This window comes from Medicago truncatula, chromosome 6, assembly GCF_003473485.1.
Source record: "Medicago truncatula cultivar Jemalong A17 chromosome 6, MtrunA17r5.0-ANR, whole genome shotgun sequence".
NCBI lineage: Eukaryota > Viridiplantae > Streptophyta > Magnoliopsida > Fabales > Fabaceae > Medicago > Medicago truncatula.
The window spans coordinates 38397426-38417395 of record NC_053047.1 but is presented as its reverse complement, the minus strand read 5'-3'; the positions used below and the strand labels follow the sequence as shown (position 1 = coordinate 38417395).

At 31.5% G+C, this 19970-nt stretch overlaps 3 protein-coding genes across 5 annotated transcripts; 1 reads left to right on the top strand and 2 right to left on the bottom strand.

Annotated features, from left to right (window-relative positions):
* Positions 1-682: 682 nt before the first annotated feature.
* Positions 683-10549, bottom strand: LOC25496819 (LEAF RUST 10 DISEASE-RESISTANCE LOCUS RECEPTOR-LIKE PROTEIN KINASE-like 1.2). 3 transcript variants are annotated; one of them, XM_024785799.2, is made up of 4 exons: positions 9078-10549; positions 2541-2573; positions 2158-2436; positions 683-1858 (listed from the first exon to the last, which is right to left on the bottom strand). In XM_024785799.2, exons 1-4 carry the CDS (start codon positions 10069-10071, stop codon positions 933-935), a joined length of 2232 nt encoding a protein of 743 aa, XP_024641567.1. In that variant the 5' UTR covers positions 10072-10549; the 3' UTR covers positions 683-932. The 3 variants fall into 3 exon arrangements, with proteins under 3 accessions (XP_024641567.1, XP_024641568.1, XP_024641569.1); XM_024785800.2 differs by lacking the exon at positions 9078-10549 and adding an exon at positions 6145-8237; XM_024785801.2 differs by lacking the exon at positions 9078-10549 and adding an exon at positions 3178-4566.
* Positions 10550-12013: 1464 nt separating this feature from the next.
* LOC120576118 (LEAF RUST 10 DISEASE-RESISTANCE LOCUS RECEPTOR-LIKE PROTEIN KINASE-like 1.2) lies at positions 12014-13741 on the bottom strand. The gene is made up of 2 exons (XM_039827117.1): positions 12985-13741; positions 12014-12021 (listed from the first exon to the last, which is right to left on the bottom strand). The coding sequence occupies exons 1-2, from the start codon at positions 13739-13741 to the stop codon at positions 12014-12016; spliced, it is 765 nt and encodes a 254-aa protein (XP_039683051.1).
* A 5040-nt stretch (positions 13742-18781) lies between these two features.
* LOC25496814 (pentatricopeptide repeat-containing protein At5g16640, mitochondrial) lies at positions 18782-19432 on the top strand. The gene has a single exon (XM_013597517.3). It carries the CDS (start codon positions 18782-18784, stop codon positions 19430-19432), a length of 651 nt encoding a protein of 216 aa, XP_013452971.2.
* The last annotated feature ends 538 nt before the right edge of the window (positions 19433-19970 follow it).

The window sequence follows — 19970 nt, the reverse complement described above, 5'->3', positions numbered from 1 at the left end:
CCATACAAATCTTGTCCAAAAGCTGGAATTCAGAAAAGGTAAAACGGTGAAATTGGAAGACTTTTAAGAATGTAGGGTTAGGGTGGGGGTGTGAGAAAGTAACCTTTAAAAAAAGTTACTTCATCTAAGCTTCGGCCTTTTGAAGCCTTTTTTTTTTTTTTTTTTTAAGAATCCAACAAGTATTATTTTTTTTTATGCTCTTTTTACCGAAAAAAAAACTCTTGCTTATGAAGAAAACTCTTAATTTAGTTTTTCATTTTTAAGATAAAGAAAATTACAGTTAAATATCATTGATCACCGACAAAATCTGACCTTATTTCATTACATGAAAATATGAAACAACTGAAAATAGTCATCTCTTTAATATCTACTAAATATGTTTTGGTCCTCTATAAAGTGAATGAATATGTAAAAATAATTTAATTTGTATGGTTTTAATTTCTATAAAAAAAATACTACTTTTTCTTCTAAAGTATCAAAAGACTCCTGTTTTACCCAAGTTTATATTGAAGTTTCAATATGTTTAGTAATCTATGACTAGATATAACATGTTTACTATATAATGCAAGTTTATTTTTCTATTATCATTTTTAATTGAACTAATGTTATTAAAGGGAAAAGAAAAAAAATTTACTAGGCAAGTTCTAGTTGTTGAGATCAGAGGTTTGGTTTGGTAAGATGGTTGGAAAGAAGAAAGAAAATAATTCATCTTAACTAAACTTGTAATTTTAGTACAAAAAATACATATTAATAATATCTAACTAAAATCATCAAAAGATGAAGTTTCATAACCAAGGCAACTTTATATCATCTATATATACATCTCAATTTCAAAAGTTATCTGGCTGCTACATTGTGCCAATTTGATAAAGAATGTATGGATAAAATGTTGAAAACTATGATGGATATAGTTTCAAACCAAATTCATTCTCTTAACCACTAGCATTTGGTGTTGTATAATTGCTCAAAATATTTGAATCAGGTGATAGTGGAGGTGGATCATGATTCAGCAAAACAGCTTCATCAGCTGATTTTGAAATGTCAATTACCTCAGGTTGGCTTTTATGCTTACCATCACTTTGAATATCCTTTAAAGTTTCCAACACTTCGTCCATACTAGGTCGCATATCTTTTGAGCTTTGCAAGCATTGAAATGCTAACTCAGCCATAGCATGTATCATTTTCTTTACCTTGGGATCTGATTCAAAACCGAGGGTTGGATCCACGATTTCATGCAATGTTCGATTTTGAATTCGGTTGATAGCCATGTTGGATAAATTGATTTCATGTCTATGCCTTGTTATATCGACAGCAGGCAAAGAGGATATCAACTCGATCATCACAACTCCAAAGCTATAGACATCACTTCTATCGGTAAGTTGATAGCACTCGTGGTACTCAGGATCCACATACCCCGGAGTCCCTTGTGGAGCTGTTGAAACATGAGTTTGATCATTTGGAAAAAGGCGTGACAGTCCAAAATCGGCTACTTTTACACGAAAATGAGCGTCAAGAAGAATATTATTGGTTTTGATATCTCGGTGAATGATGTCAGAAACATGAAGATACTTCAATGCACTTGCTGTCTCCACAGCAATATTCATTCTAACATGCCAAGAGAGTTTTCCATGTTTTGCTTTTTTACCGTGAAGATGGTCCGCGACAGTTCCATTAGAGACGTACTCGTACACAAGCAGAAGTTCGCGACTATGGCGTGAAGTGCATCCGTATAGTGACACAAGATTTGGATGGACTAATCTAGCTAGGATCCTAACTTCATTCATGAATTGCTCAACTCTTCTGTAGTTGTTCTCGTATAACCTCTTTACAGCAACACTGCGCCCATCATGCAGTTTTCCTACACAACAGAAAACACATGCCCGAAACCTTTGTTAGAATCACCGAAAGTACAAAAATTCAATAGGTACAATAAACAAAATGGACCAAATACCGTGCACTTGGAATTTCCTACAGTCACTGTTGTCAGTTTATCTATAAGTCATTCGATATAGATTGAACGGCAGACATATTCAGTTTGGTGGATTAAAAATAAGGAATCCCGACCGTTCAATCTCGGTAATGGCTAAGATAACTTGACTACAGTGACTGCTAACTACAAAGAATCCATTTCCACTAAGAAAAGCTGTTAAATATTACCAAAATACACTGTCCCAAAGCCCCCTTCTCCGAGTTCTTTAGACGGATCAAAGTTGTTTGTGGCTTCTTGAAGCTCACTATAAGTAAAAGCTTGCACTCCAAAGTTTTGGCTTCCTCCAAAGTGCTGACTTCCCCTCTCAATATCCCTCGAAGATGGATCAGAAGAGAAGCTGTGAGACTGTACATACGACTTTGCATAACTTGCATTCTTTCGGCGCTTATAGAAATATAAGCCAGTGATCACGGCAAGTGCTGCTCCTAACACACCAGAAGCAAGGCCTAGCAAAAAGTATAGGAAATTTAAATCAGTAAATTATTATAATGAAGTATATATTTACACGAAAAAATGATAAAAATTATCAAGGAAAGCTTCGATTTATTACCAATGCCGAGTTTCCTCTTCCAGTTCCATGGGTCTGCAACAATTAGTCATAAAAAAAAAGTCGAGTTAGCATTGTTCTAATTCAAGGAGAGTATTCTACTAGTGTATAAATGGCATAAACATGTACATTTATGCACTTTCACCAAAGGCTTGGCAGATAAACTAAGCAATATCAGATATAGCAAATGGCTTAATGCACCAAAAATTACATGACATTTTGGCCAAAAAACACTATATACTCACTAGAAATATCCAATTTAAAAATAAATCGTCATTGTATCAGCCTATGCATACAGCTCGGTTAGTGAGTTGAGGGCACCAAACGATTTTATGCCGAAGATATCGAATTACCACTAATTTACTAGTATTTTTTTATGGAGACACTTGATGATTGCAACAATTAATTACATAGTCTACAAAAACTTACAAATAGAAATAACTCGTGTCTATTGGCATGGATGAACATTATGTTAATGTTAAACACTGCAATACTGAATTCATAATCAACTTATCTACAGAGATACTTTAAGGTGTGTCAGAAAATTCAAAAGAAAATACTTATTTGGTTAGCATATTCTGAAATGGCATAGTAGAAAATAGAAACTACGATCAAAATATTTCCAAAAGTGTTATGTTACCATCATCACCACAAACTTTTTGGTAGGACTTATCCTTGCAGAAACATATGAACTTGTAATTATCAAATCCACATCTTCCACCACTTTTCTCACAATGCTGACAATCAGGTGCAGTCCAATTCAAAACCGACCCCATTTTCAAAACGTCGATATAATTCATTTTCAACAAGCTAGTGAAATTAACATTAGTGTTCAAAACCAATGGAGCATTAACCATAAACTGACATTCATTCAAGGAATAGTTTTTGTGCTCAAGTGCTTCCTTATGAAAAACAGCAAAAGAATAATGTGTAGCATTTGTTGCACATTCTATTTCATAAGTAGGGTAATCTATAGGTTCTGTTGTACAGTTATAGAAGAAAGAGAGGTTGGAATTTTCAAAACTATATGTAAATGGAGTTTGATCAAGGCTGTAATTATACATAGGAGCAGGACAGTTTTCTTCATAGACATCTAAGTTGGATGCAATAAAAGACGAATTTGAGTACGAGATGTTTTTTACTAATAGGTCATAATTTGAGGTTTTGAGAATTGGATTGTTGTTCATGCAAGTGATCTCAAATTGTGGATAGCCACAAAATGAGTCTTGTTGAAAAGGAATCCAGAAAGGATACTTTATGGAAGGACCTTTTCCACAGGTTTGAGGTGTGCATGCCTCAAATTTTGGATTAATAGATTGGACAGTGGTAACTAAGAATAAGATGATGGTGATAATGTTTAGTTGATGTTTATTGTTATGGAATGAGACTTGAAGGAATCTCATTTGGTGTTTCATGTTTTGAAAGGTGTTCAAGAAGAGAAAAGAGGAGAAGAGAGTTTGAATAGGGATTGAGAGAAACATTTAGAGGAAATTTCAAAGTGGTAGGTAAGTAGGTTGGTATGTATTGTGGAAATATTTTCATCAAAATTTGGTATTATTCACTATTCAATAATGGGATTAATGATTGGTGTAGAAAAATACACTACTATTACCTCAATGACATATTACGAAGAAGGTTTAGGATTTGATCCTTGTTACTAATAATAACGGTTCAATGACAAGATAATCAATGTTCGACTCACATGATTTGATTAATGTTCACATTTAGTATCTAATAATGTCTCGAATAATATTACCATGTCGAGCGAACATACAGAAAACAAATGGAAAAAATAATTAGGCCAACTCCCAAAATTTGTTTTCTTGAACTAGAAATTTGATTTTTTGTGAAATTGTCAAGGGTGTTGTTGTGACTTGTAGGTGGAGTATCCATAATACAAGTCAAAATGTCCACAATGGAAAATAGGTGTAGTAACTTGCGATAGAAGTTTGCATGTTCTATATATTTTGTACTTATTATATAATAAAGGAATGCTACTCTTGCATTCATATGGTAGGAAAGGAAAACGATATTTAAAAAAATAAATTAAAAAAATATAAACAATGATAAAATAGACAAAAAAAAAGTTTAAGTGAACATATAATGTCAGTGTAAATAAGTTTTAAATTGACATCAAATTGAAACTTTAATTCTATGTCATATCATATTTTAAAATACAATTATAAAAGTAAAAGTGATAAAAGTAAAAGTGAAGTGACAAAATAGTAAATTTTCACATATAATGTGGTTATATTTGAATGGGATTGTATATTTGACTATGCTTCATTTGAATATAAATCTCACACGGTTATGACTAGAATTTATGTGAACATAGTAAATACTAAGATTTATGAATTGAAATTTATTAGTCTTTTCAAAGGAGAAAATGAGTGGATGACTTTAATTTGATAAAGTATATTCCATGGAAATTATGAGAAAGCAGAAAATGAAGTCCATGATTGTGAAAGACGTGTTGGACCAAAAAGAAGGAAAATAATGACTTGCTTGCACATGCATACAAAATGCAATATACAACAACTACTTTGACGAATGAAATTACCAAAATACCCTTAAGATGTAGTTGCTGCCAAATGAGCTGAATGAGTCAAATAAATTCATGGAAAAATCACATACCCAGATTCCATTCCTTTCTTTTTTTTCCTTTGATTGAGTCTGTGCAAATATTAACCTATGACTAACATTATAATCCTAATTTAATGTATTTGTGGTGGATAAGCTTAAACATATTCATTGCTCTGCTCCACACAACAAATGCTCAAATTTTCAATCAACTAAACTCTAATTAAATGTATTTTAATTTTATCAAGTGAGATATTTGATTAATTTATGTCCTAAACTTTTACCAAAACAATTATATAGTATACTAACTAAAAATAACTTTTCTAAAAAAAATACTTCCTCCCCTCAATACTTGACCTATTTGAAAAAAATATTTGTTCCACAATACTTGATCTTCTCAGATTTCTAAGCAGAATTTGACGGATTTATCCCTTATAAATATTTTTTGTGGCCCCCATATTAAAGTTTGTAGTAGAACAAAGAAAATAATCATTACTTAAAAGTGAAAAAGTTTCAAAATAATGATAAGGGCAATTCAGTAAAAATATCATTATCTTTCTTTCGTTTTTACACTTTTCTTAATCTGTATGAAATGGTCAAATAGGTCAAGTATTGAGGGACGGAAGGAGTAAAAAAATAACAAAGTCCTAAAGAAAATTTAGCTTTATCCTGAATAGGAAGTTGCATAGGAGTTGAAAGCAAACAATGTCAGAACTAATAGCTAAGGTGCATAGGAGTTGCAGGAGGAATTGGGAAAAAAAATTGGCACCAAATTAGGAAAGCCAAAAATAGAAATAGAAACTCAAAACTACAAATTCTTAAGAAGGATTTTAAATAAAGGCTCATGCACAATCTAACTGTCGATGAGGCTATATCAGTCGCATTCTTTCGTTCGGGTATGTCAATGAGACCATATCAGTCACATTTGATTATAATTCTCTACAATATTAAACATTGCAACACGACCGTTACGATTACCGCAAAAACCTACTTTATTTGTTATGAGATAAAGAGATAGAAAACATACTGTGATTAGAACATTGTTGTGTGGAAAAATGAATAGATCCATCTGAACAATTATCATAATAGCAAGAGGAGTTAACATGTTTCTCAATATCCCTATTGGACTTCCATTTACAATCTCCTTCTTCACTTCCCAAACACTTTGCACATTCCTCTTTCACACTATAATTCACCTCAAACCCATTATTCAAACCACTTTTAAGATTATCAATGTCAACTATACCATCATAAAAATGCCACAGAGGAAAGCCTTCCCCTGCTGGAACTTGAACATGTCTCTTGCAATTCTTTAATTCTGGATATTCTTTCAAGAGTATATCTTGATTACCAACATGACAAAAAGCATGATTCTGAGATCCACATAGAGATATTTTATCTTTCGATTGAGAGGGAGTACAATTGTAGAATATTGTGATGTTGTTGACAGTTGAAGGATATTGAAACAGAGGTGGAAACAAATAAGTATCATTATATTGAGGAGAACAAAGATTTTGATCAAGGTCTGTTCTTTTGAGTTTCATGGTGTGTTTTTCTATGTTGATGTCAAGTACTGTGAATTTTTGTGAGTATAACAAAATGGTAGTATCTTTGTTATTGTGGCAGTAAAGGTGATACGGGTTGCCAGCACCACAATGAAAAGGACGATTTTCTCCCCAGAATGGATAAGAGATGTTGGAGATAATACTTCCGCAGCTGTAAGAGTTTTTGATGTCTTTACAAGTGGAATAATCGTTAAATGATGGAGGTTGAGAGTGGGATTGAAGTGGAAAAAAAGTGGCAATTATTATTATTACTAAGAAGAAAGAGATGTGTGTAATATTGATGAGGATAGTGATATGATTTTCCATTGTGTTGAAAACGAGGATGAAAAGAAGAGGAGAAGGTAGTGCTTAGATGCAAATTTCAGTTCATTATGTTTGAGTTGAGTTATACTGCTCATGGTAAGCAAAAATGATTCTCATGCCCATAGAGTCAACTCAATAGTCACCCACGAAATTTCCACTCTCTTTCCTTGTTGTTTCTTTTATTCTTTTTTTAATTAAATTTTAAATTAAGATACGTCGTATTCAAGGTGAAGTTATCCACAACTTACCGGATTTACAATAGAATTTATGCATTGTTTATCAACGAGAAATTTTGGACTTCTATCTAAGTTTACTATAAGTATAGCTAGAATGTTCAATCAAATGTGTTTCTTCAAGTTGGTTCTATCCTCTTTCTTTCTCCAAGAATGATTAATTTCACCGTCTACTACCAAAAATCAAACCATCAGCTATGTTTGCTAGGAACTTGGAAGTAATAACCACAAAGGTCCAGAGAAAAATGGTCTCAGATCTTTTAAGTAAGGTCTCGGGTTTGAGTTTTGTAGATGAAAAGAATATGGTTGGAAAAATATGCCCCTTTTTCGAAGGAAAAAAAAGGAGAATACACACCTTAAAGTGGCTAGTCAATTTCCACATGGAAAATAAATCTTTGACAAAGTCAATGAACATTTGAACATTCCTTACTTTTATGAAATATATCAGATTTTTTTTTTAACTTCTGGGTGACTAAAATATATGTTAGGCTTAAACTCTGAGAGACAAGTTTGGAATTTCATGTTTGAAAACCTAAACATCAATATGGTTATACATTTTTCTCTAGTGTCATTTATCAATCTACTCTTTGGTTCTAAGGGGACTGTTACCTGTCATCATTCTAAACATTATCATGTATGATTGAACCGACACGTTTAGTGCATAAATGACATATTTCATATTGCAAGTTTTGTTCTTCCTATTTACTGCCACCAACATCAACTTATTACTTCATAATTGCTTAGAAATCTGATTAACTCACATAAACTAGCTAGTTACTAATTAGAATAACATTAATTCAATATAACCAAACATAGCAAGTTAGTTGGTTGGATTTAACTAGTTAATGAACTTTAATTAAAGATAAATTACTCAAATGAACGAGTTCAAATCCTATAACCAAAACAATCATTTCCGACTAAATTTAAATTTATAGAGCCCTTTTTCCATGAGAATCCGAGGTCAATACTAAAAAAATAAAAAAACGTGACAAACAGGCACATAAAATTTACTCAAGTTCTAAAGTATTAATATTTTTTTTTTAGAGAAAAGTATTAATACTTAATAGCTTTTATAATAATACATAGTTTGCCAAATTCAAATTTATTAAGTATGACTCGTTTGGTAACAGTTGCTGTCATCTTTCCATGAAATCCTATATTTTAACATTCAATCACTAATTTGACATTTTAAATGTTTATGTTCATTATTTTTTTACTAGTTAATATTTAAAAGTCAATGTCAGCCAACTAGTAAATGACATTTAAAAATTTGGACACGTTATCTTATTACACAGTCTTAAATAGTTTCATACCCTATTTTATTTATTTATTTATTTATATGTATAATTTTTTATTATAACCATAAAAACCTTTGCACATGATGAATAAAAATATCAAAAGATATATCATTCTAACCAAAATACACTTTTGAACACGCAACTTAACTATTCTATGGCACAACCTAGCTAAGCTCTACCTAACGTTCCAGAATGGATTCAAGTCCTAATTTTTTTTTAATCCTAAACTAAAATCCATTATCCCCATCCATAACATTGTGAGTTTGTCTAAACAACTTAATTAAACGTTGATTGAATAAGGGTTGATCATATATATACATGTTTATGTACAGAATACTTATAATCAACTCAAAAATCTTGTTATTATTTGTTTGCAAATAAGTTCATGACCATAAATTATTGACATAAGCCAAACACAACTTATAAAAATGTGATAAACTCTAGCAAATTTTGTAAGATAGATTCAGATAAACACTAAAGAAGCTTTTTAATCACACTTCAAGAATTAGATTATTTCGCAGAAGAATCTAATAGAACATCGAGAGAAGGAAGAATACATACCCGAATCATTACTAGACTCTTTTGAATTTGGACCCCCTGCCGGTGTTAGTCCATTTAACGGAACTTGTCCATTTGATGGTATTCGTTCATTTGATGGTGCTTCTAGAGGTGGTGGTATCACGGATTTAAACGATCGGGTTCTTTTACAATCGGGCTCATTAGGCAAAGGTATAGTTGTTGAATTGGGGCTGCAAAATCCGCAATAACCAGAAGATTGTTGATTAGGACATAGACACAAAACCACATTCTCAGTTGTATTATATCCACATCTCCCTCCGGATTTCATGCAACCATCACATATGTCTTCTTCCACGCCACTCCACTTAACCTCAAATCCTTGGTCTAAAACATTCGTTACCAAATCTGAGTCTTCTAGGAAGGAACTGTTTAGGCCAGGAATTGTAATATTATTCTTACATCCCAAAGAAATGAAATCAGCCACTTTTGCACTTGAGACTACGTATGCATCACGAGGTTTACCATCTATGAGGCAAGAAATAAATTGAGAAACTTCTGAACCCAAAGAAGACGAGTATGGATCGGGAAGAGAACCACACTCATATAATAGCGTATACTTCTCATAATTGGAAGTGTAATTGAAGAATTCCGAATCTAGGGTTACATTGATATATTTCTTGGGACAAGAAGCAATAGTAGCAGAATCATAACTCCATAAATCCAACCTTGCAATCCTCAAAACTTGTGAAGTTTGATTTATATCAATGATGTGAAACTTTTGTGACTTGATTTCAATAGTCAAGTTGCCATGTTCACAATCAACTCCGAAGTTTGGATGACCACAATAATTTTGATGGTTGTTAATACTCCAAAATGGGTAACTAATGTTGGTGAAATCTCCACATCTAAAAGGTGCACAAGATTTGTAGCTTTCACCGTCACTATTGACATGTATTGGGATTAAGAAGAAGAGTGAGAGGAAGAGAAAGATGTTGATGATGATGGAACAATGAAGAATAAGAAGAGGTGGAGGCATTTGTGGAGGTGATGAAAATTTAAAAGCATCTAATGATAGAATTAGAAGATGAAATTATGTTAGGCCTTCTTGAGGAGGCAAATTATCAAAATATGACAACGTCCTATATATAAAAGTCAAAAGAAAATGATATATATAAGTATAACAACTTGTTTGTTATCTTAATAAAAATTAATTTGACTCAATACATCTTTGAATGAGATCGAGATGACAAGTTAACACTAATAATTTGAATTTGTCGCAATGTTAAAAACTCTTATATGAGAGTTTTCACGTTGATGGTTCTACTCAGTTCGAAAAATTAAACCTTGCAATTATCTGACGAAACCAAATTTATACCTTTTGATATCACTAGTGGCATAAGTTTAAAGGATGAAGAATATTAGAGGAAGAATGAGATGTTGATGATGAAGAATATAGGTAGAAGAAGAAGAGGAGAAGGTAAATATGAGGGTGATAGATAGAACTTTGAGATGGCCTAATTAGCTTAGGAAAAGGTGATATGGCTTAGTGGAGAGGCAACTTATCAAAGTGCGCTACCACATTCTTCTATGTGTAAAAGTCAAACAAATAGCCTATGACTTGTTTGGTATGTTTCTAAAAATGATGTTGACTTTTAAGATGGACACAAAAAGGAGTAGTTTATTTTACTATTAAATTTTGATTTTGCAACCATATATATCTGCATATCAAGTATGGTTTCTTTCTAGGTTTCCAAACACCATCTAATTTAATTTTATATAACTTATTAGTCCATTTTCTCTTATTTCCCTTACAATTCACCTTATTTAACTTTGTCTTAATGTCATAAAATAAAAATACTAGTCATAGAACACTATAGAAGCAAAGTTTGGTTTTGTCAAAAAAAATAAAGCAATGTTTGGAATGAGTCTTTTGGCAATTACATAAACAACTCATGTCATGTGCTGTATAACTTCTGGTCCAAAACAAATGACTTAATCATCAAATTGATAATTATAAATTCGAATATTTCCACCTACCATTTTGTTTTTAATATACTTTTGGTTAGGAAATAGATGAACAAGTCTACTATCTACCCTTTGTTCTCACACGCATGAGATATGCTCCATTTCCATTTAGTGTCAAAGTTATTCAACTCTTCTTCAATAGTTTATGTCTAGAATATTACTCTAATCAATCCAACTATTAGGTGAATTTTTTTTATTAAATAAACCAAAACTACAAAATTTCAGAAATTTTGAAGATACTACTACTATTTTTTTTTTTTTTATACTACTATTTGGTAACTCATTGTAATAATTAGATGTCAAATAAAGAAACTCATCATATTAATTAAATATCTACAACGAAATTATATACTTAATAATATCTTGAATATTTAAATTATTGCATGCATAACTCGCACACCTTTAGACATGGTAAAACTTTGGATATAGTGATGGATCAAGTTCAAAACTATAAATTTTTCATATGATTTATATCAATATTCAATCATTTAAACGTCAAAAAGTAAGTTTATCGCTAGTTTAATTTTCAATTTTTCTTCATACTTGGCTTAGAGACCTAACATTTCTATCCTAGCATTTCTTATGATTTGATCGGTTATTATTTATTTATTTATTTACTTCATTGATTTTGATCGGTTATTTTCCTTAAAAAAAAAAAATATTGCATGCATAATCATAAAATAATACATATACATATATATTCAAAGATTATATCTGTTAAGTTAATATCTTAAAAAAGAAAATGCTAAATAAGGTATACGTAAGTTAATTTTTCTGATGAATAATTATGTTTTTTTAATATTGCTCGTAAACTATATTGATATAATCATATGAGGTTGGGACTGACCAAATGACAAAATGATTTATTCAGGAGTTATCAACTTATCATTCAACAAGCATGGTTACGTTTTTCTATTCGTTGCCTATAGACTCTTGACAAATACTAGTGTCAACTAGTCAACTACAAGAAAATAAAATTTAAATAAATAATTATTAAATTCCCAATAGAGGTAAGAAAAGTAGCATTGATATCTTAAACCGAAGTCACTGAGCCCAAGGCCCAAGTGACTACGCCACTCAAATGCCCATGACCTGACCCAACCATATCCTAGCCTATTATAAACAAAAGCAATTTGAAAGTTACTTTTCTCACTGGAGAAATGGCTTAAAAATGGATTTTGCTAACTATAGTTTGACTTTTTCAACTGCAGTTAAATATCGTTGGGCACTTCTTAAAGCGGTGTACTAAAAAGTGATTGATCGACAAAATTGTAGTTAACTATAGTTGAATTGTTTTTAAGCAATTTCTCTCCGTAAGAAAGGTAACTTTCAAGCAATTTTAACTAGAGCACAACACTAAATCAAATTTATTTGGATAAACACTCACAAATGGCAAACAAAATTAAATGTTAAATGGTTTTTTTTATAACAATACACGGGTTGATCGAAAACATCATAGATGGCCCACATCGTTACTTTAAACTATCGTGGTAGCTTCGGTAGGTTATTTGTTGGAAAAAATAGCATTTTCCTTTTTAATATTAGCGACAAAAAAAAACTATTTATTTTTATATGAAGTTCAAAAGACACAAATTTTAAACCACAATCTACATAATTAATCTTTTTTGTTTTGGAGATAAACAAGATGACAAAGCCATCATAAACTCACACGCACTAAGTGAAGGTACCGGGATCGAACCCCAGTCATGATGTCATGAAGACTTATGGGATAATCTACACAATTAATCTACCGGATGCAATAAGCTAGTTCTAAAAAGTTAAACAATTTTAACTATGCATATGCAGCAATATATACATGTGATTAAATTATGTGAAATATATATACATGTGATTAAATAATGTGAAGATAATGATTCAAGGATCGAGGAAAAAAAACTAATTAAACAATTTAAAAGCAGTGTACCTTTTTTGCAACTTTTAGCAACAACACTACCATTTCCACATATACATGTAGATTTCTTAGTGCTTTGATTATATCCACAATAACCACCAGAGATCTCACACTGAGCACAATCCTCAGCTTTTCTCCAATTAAGCACAAACCCTTTTTTCATAGCTGAACCAAATCCATTTATCAAACCACCAACAACATCATTTAACTCATCACTCTTCACAATCACATTAACATGTTCCTCACACTTCCAATTATCATAGCCAATTTCACCTTCATCACTAGCCAAAATCACATAAGACTTCAATTTTTCATCATTACTAAGTTCAAAGCACCCTATAGGGTCTAATGATAAAGGGTAAGAACTACAATTGAAATAGAAACTAAGATTCAAATCTAATGAGCTAAAAGACAATGGAAGATTTGAAAGTGTAACATTTTTTCTTGCTCTAGGACATTTTTGATCTAATATATCTATGTCAACAAGGGTAATTGAATAAGTATCATAGTCTATATTTGTCACATAATATGTGTCACTTGGAAGAGTGATTATGGCTTTGTCTTGAGAGCATTCAAGGCCAAAATCAGGATAACCACATAATTGATCACTAGGATTGATTGTGTGAGACTTAATCCAAAAAGGGTATTGAATGGAAATATTGCCACAAAAAGAAGGAGGACATAGTGTTGATGTGTTGGAAATATCAGCATAACATGATGTTATGAGGATGATGGATAATGTAAATAGGGTTTGCAAGGGTTTTGACATGGTTTAGTGACTATATTGAAAAATTTAGAATTATAGTTTGATAGTTAATAATTGTGTGTGTGAATGAGATGATACTATTACTTGCATATATATAGCTATTGATTTTTCATCTATGTGATGAATCAGTCATATGAATTTTTTGTCTTTAATTAGAGGAAAAATTAGTAAGTGGGAAAGGAATCCATGGTCATGTGGCCACTAGTAAAGTAACGTATTTGCAACTGTGGAAACTATGGGTACGTTTTGATAAACATCTTACCTTTCAGTTTTTTTTTTTTTTTTTTTACGATGGATTAACAAATTGCCTAACCTCTATGGATAAATTGTTCTTATATAAAGAATAAGTTGTTTTATAAGTATTTTTTTAGGGTTTGTTTTATAACTTGTTATTATACACATAAAGAGTTGTTTATTACATATTAAGTTATTTAGACATTAGTTTTTTGATATTTAAAAGAAAAAATCTGAAGTTTTTTTGAAGGAAAAAAAAAAACTGAAGTTTTGTAGAGTATATAGACATAGAAGATGAGCTAGTATGGATACAGTTCGGAGCTAGTAATATGGACTTCGTAGTACTATATATATTATATGACTTATTGTAACATTGTAAATTTTAATTCACTCAAATAATATATAGAATTATAGTTGCTCATAGTCAGAGAGGTAGGAACCAATAGCCGAACTTCCTAAATAAGCAATTGTGTATTGTTTCATTGTTTTGCGATTTTTGTTTCAATTATTCTTCTTTAATTAGTTGCTGTTTTACAAAGTTGTATTGTGTTTGTTTATTTACCATAATGAAAATCATTACTTTATAAAAATAAAATTATCAATTTGTTTAAGATAAGCTACTCAAAATAATGGTTGATGTACACATCTACCAATTCAAAACTTCAGTTTGTAACTTCTTAAATTTTACGGTGAAAAGAAAAAAATAATCATGAGGTATAAGTGATTAAAAGCGTATCCAAACACTCACCAAGTATTTTTCACATATTAAACTATTAGTGTAAATTACATTATCTTGCTTCTTTATGAATTAAGTTTAAAAAATTATTATTACTAATTATATCTTTGGCAAGTTTTATTGGGGAGTTTCTGTGTGCATGATAATGAATCAGTAGGCTCTGAAACTTGATGCTTAAGTTATAGAAGAAGTCAACTTGAAAATTGTAAAATTTTGTTTAATGGTGAAAGAAGAGCGCGGTTTGTACATTTCAATGGGCGTGATTATATTTATTGATGATTAAAGACTCATTTGAATCTCTCACAATTTTCTTATGAGTTAATTCAGCTTCCCACATAAATATATACTCCCTCCGTCCCAAAGTGTATAACGTTTTGGGCATTTCACACATATTAAGAAATGTAATTAATATTGTGTGAGAAAGAGATATTATGAATTGTTTTACAAAATTATCCTTAATAAATGATATGGGAAAGATAAATGAAAGAATTGAAGGAAGAAAGAGTAATAAATACTTAATGATATAATCGAAAAAGTAACATTAATGTTTCATTGCTATTGTAAAATGACATATAATTTGGGACAAATATTTTTTCTAAAGTGATATACAATTTGGGACTGAGGGAGTACTATATAATAAGGAAATGTTAACGAGTGTTCTGAAACACTCTTTAAAGATCATAAGCAGTTAGGGTTGGACAGATTGGACCGACCCATCCAAAACTGGTCTGCCGGTAGAAACCAAAAAAACCGTGAACTGATCAAATCGAATCGCAACACAGTCGAGTTTGGGTCTGCTTACAGCACCCACAGGTTGACTCGAATTTGAGTTTCGAACCCGAACCCCGATCGAACCCGACTACTGTCCAGCCCTAGATGTAGTACCTCGCAATAGAAGTGTTCAGGTTCTACTACATTTTGTACATATTATATAATAAATAAATGATATTCTTGCACTCATATGGTAGGAAAGGAGAACAAGGGTGAAAAAATATAATTAAAAATGTCCATTCTTCAATGTCATATCATCAATTTTGAAATATAGATAAAAAATTAAAGTGTGATGTAACAAAATAGTAAATTCCGATATATATTGTGGTTATATTTGTATGAAATTGTATATTATAATAGGCTTCATTTGAATAGTAATCTTAAACAATTATGACTAGAATATATGTGAGTGAGCTTTAACTCGGTTAGGAGTGATATTGTAATACATTTGTTGTAGGAGTTAAGGTTTAAATCTCGAATTTTTCATTTATTCATCTTATATAAAGTAAATTTTTAGTTATTAGATTTAAAATATATATATATATATATATATATATATATATATATATATATGTGTGTGTGTGTGTGTGTGTGTGAACGTGGTAATACTAAGATTTATGAATTGAAATTTTTTAGTCTTTTCGTAGGAGAAAATGAATGGATGACTTTAATTTGACATGGTAGTTTTTTTTTTTCTTGAGAGAATTTTGACATGGTAGTTGGCTATGAGAAGGTAGAAAAAGAAATCTATGATTGTGCCTCTCAAAAGAAGGAAAATAAATGCTTCGCACATGCATACAAAATGCAATACAACAACTACTTTGACCAATTAAATCACCAAAATAGCCTTAAGATGTACTTGTTGTGAAATAAGCTGATTAAGTCAAATAATGCAATACAACAACGACTTTGTTTTTTCCTTAGGTGAAATCAGTGAATGCTCCACACTACAAATAATGCTCAACTTTTCTTTCAACTAAACAATAATTAAATACATTAATAACTAAAAAATTACTTGAACATAACTAAGCCCTAAAATTTGTTTAACTTTATCTTGAATATGTGAAAGTTGGCAAATAAACACTTGAATATGCAAACAAGAATGTCTAAACCAATACCAAAAAATTAATAACTAAGCTGCGCTCTTATGACTGCGCTCTTATGCAGTCTAGGCCGCGACAATATTGTGTTTTTTATTATGTTGCGGTCTATACACAGCTTCGCTTTGACCACATCAGTCACATTTGTTTGTGATTCTCTACAATATTAAAAATTGCAACGTGACCATTGCCGGGAAGAGATATCTAAACATAATATTTTGACAGTGTGTAGAAGAAGCAATAGATCCTCCATCTGGATACTTTTCATTCACACTATACTGTACTTCAAACCCCTCACCCAAACCAATTTCAAGAACATTACGTGGAAGAGAATCAAAATAATTTATATGTATAGCAAAATCTGCTGCTACCGGCACATGAATATGTTTCTTGCAATTCCAGTATTTTTCAAGAACATAATTTTTATCACCCAAATAACAGAAATCATAATTTTGATCACATAATGCTAAAAATTGACGGGTAGGGAAAGGGATAGTCGTAGTCATAGTACAATTATAGTATATTGTGATGTTTATGACATTTCGAAGATATTGAAACATAGGTGGAAACAAATAAGTATCAACAAACTTAGGAGAACAAAGATTTTGAAGGTCTGTTCTTTTAAGTTTCATGGTGTGATTTTTTGTGTTGATTTCAAGTACAGTGAAATTTTGTGAGGATATCAGAATGGTAGTAATATTGTCTTCGTGGCAGTTAAGGTAAAAATGATGGCCCGCGCCGCAGTGAGAAGGACGATTTTTTCCCCAGAATGGATAAGAGATGTTGGTGAGATTTCCACAGTTATAGGAATTTTTTATGTCTCTACAAGTGGAATAATCATCAATAACCAGTTGAGATGTATGTGGAAGAAGAATGGTAATTATTATTACTAAGAAGAAAGAGATGTATGTAATTTTTATGAGTATAGGGATATGATTTTCCATTATGTTGAGAACAAGGAAGAAAAGAAGAGGAGAATGTTGTGTTTAAGGCAAAATTCAGTTCATAATGTTTGAGTTGAGTTATACTCATGCTTATAAAAAATGATTCTCATGGACATAGAGTCAACTCAAAAGTCACCCACGAAATTTCCACTCTATTTCCTTGTACTATTTGCTATCATTGTATTTGAAAACAAAACACTCTTATTCAATTATCATGGAAAACCCTGAATTATGTGTGAATAGCTCCTAAGCTATGATGCATAGGTACGGGTATCGTACCGGGTACTAGTACGGGTACCGGTACGTAATATGATAAATTTTTAAAAAGGAAGGTACAGGTACCTTGATATAAAACATAGAAAAAAGATTTAATAACAGTTTTGGCTCCCTATGTTTTAAGAAGTTAAGATTTTGGCCCCTAACAAAGTAAAATACAAAACTGCTCCTTAAGTATTGTCTTACAGTTTTGACCCCCGGATTAATTTTGACCAAGTCAAAGCTTTTTTTGACAAGGAAAAAAAATTCCATTAAAAGGTGTCTGACAATAAATCAAACGCCAAGACATCATCAATACAATTGGGAGCATCTTCAATCCATACATCTTCATGATGAGATGATGCGTATTTTGCTAAATAATGCGCAGCTTGATTAGCTTCACGCCTAACATGCACAAATTGTAAATAATGACCAAGTCAAAGCTGACGTGGAGGTAACGTGTGTAATTTTTTAATTATTAAAATAAATAAATAAAAAAATTCCTTTATTTTTGCAATAATAAAATTCTAAAAAGGTGACATTTGGGCGTGTACGCAGTAGTTATAGTTATACAAACAACAATTTGGACTCACTCACTGAATAGCGAACAAGATTGATTCTATGAAACGGCATTCTTAATCCGTTTAGTTGCAATCCACACACACACACAGAGAACAATCATGTCATTTTCAACTTTGAGATCTCTTCTTTTCTCTCTTTTCATACCCAATTTTTCACATTTTCAACAATCTCCAAACCCTAATTTCATTGGTTTATTCCCCTCTTTAATAAGGCTCTACTCACAATTACATCCCAAACAAGAAGATGAAGAACACAATCTCATATCCTCATTCAACACCTTGCTCCATCACAAGAATCCTACTCCACCCATCATCCAATTTAACAAGATTTTATCTTCCCTAATGTGATAATGTACACCACAATTATTGATAGTTTATGCAAATATAAACTTGTCAACGATGCTTTTGATTTATATTCTGAAATGGTTGCTAAGAGAATTGGCCTTGATGTTTTCACTTACAATGCTTTAATTAGTGGTTTTTCTGCTGTTTCTAAATTGAATGATGCAATTGGTTTGTTCAATAAAATGACAGCGGAAAACATCAACCCGGATGTGTATACCTTTAATATACTGGTTGATGGTTTTTGTAAGGATGGTAGGGTGAAAGAAGCTAAAAATGTATTAGCCATGATGATCAAAGACGACATAAAGCCTCGTGTTGTTACTTATAGCTCTTTAATGGATGGATATTGTTTGATTAACGAAGTGAACAAGGCCAAGGAAATATTCGATAGTATGGCCGCAAGGGGAGTCATGGCTAATGTTCAGAGCTATACTACCATGATTAATGGATTTTGCAAGATTAAAATGGTGGATGAAGCCATAAATCTCTTTGAAGAAATGCGTTGTAGAAAAATTATTCGTAATGTGTTAATTTACAGTTTCCTTATTGATGGTTTGTGTAAATCGGGGAGAATCTCTTATGCTCTGAAGCTAGTCGATGAGATGCATGATAGAGGTCAACCACCTAATATAGTTATTTACAGTTCTATATTGGATGCTTTATGCAAAAACCATCGTGTTGACCAGGCAATTGCATTATCAGTGGACTGTGCCAAAGTGGAAGGCTAGAGGATGCGCAAAAAGTTTTTGAAGATGTTTTGGTCAAAGGCTATAATCTAGATGTCTATACATAGTGTTATGATCCAAGGGTTTTGTTACACGGGCTTGTTTGATGAAGTGTTGGCCTTGTTGTCAAAAATGGAAGACAATGGTTGCATTCCAAATGCTAAAATTTATGAACTAGTTATTCCTTCTCTCTTCGAAAAAGATGAAAATGACATGGCAGAGAAACTTCTTCGTGAAATGATTGCGAGAGGGCTACTGTAAAATTGAAACTAGGTAAGAGGTTTTTCTTTTTGTACACTGTTATTTTCAATTTATATTTCTGCATTATTGAATGATTTTATTTATGTACATTCCTCACCTAACAGGCAGAAGACTTTATTATTGCTGTTTCATGTGTTAAATGTGTATACCGAAACCTTTATAGATACTATTTATATTAAACTACCTAATTGAAGATGCCATTACTCAATTGGACGTGGTTTAGAATTTTCTGTCCATTTTGCTGGAAGGTATAGAAAGTTCGATTTTTATTCTGTCTATA

Coding starts and splice junctions, on each gene's coding strand:
- LOC25496814 (XM_013597517.3), top strand. CDS start 18,782: ATGGTTGCTAAGAGAATTGGCCTTGATGTTTTCACTTACAATGCTTTA.
- LOC25496819 (XM_024785799.2), bottom strand. CDS start 10,071: ATGCCTCCACCTCTTCTTATTCTTCATTGTTCCATCATCATCAACATC. Junction 2,437..2,540: donor GAAGAGGAAACTCGGCATTG/GTAATAAATCGA, acceptor ACTTTTTGCTAG/GCCTTGCTTCTGGTGTGTTA. Junction 1,859..2,157: donor CTTTGGGACAGTGTATTTTG/GTAATATTTAAC, acceptor TCTGTTGTGTAG/GAAAACTGCATGATGGGCGC.
- LOC120576118 (XM_039827117.1), bottom strand. CDS start 13,741: ATGTCAAAACCCTTGCAAACCCTATTTACATTATCCATCATCCTCATA.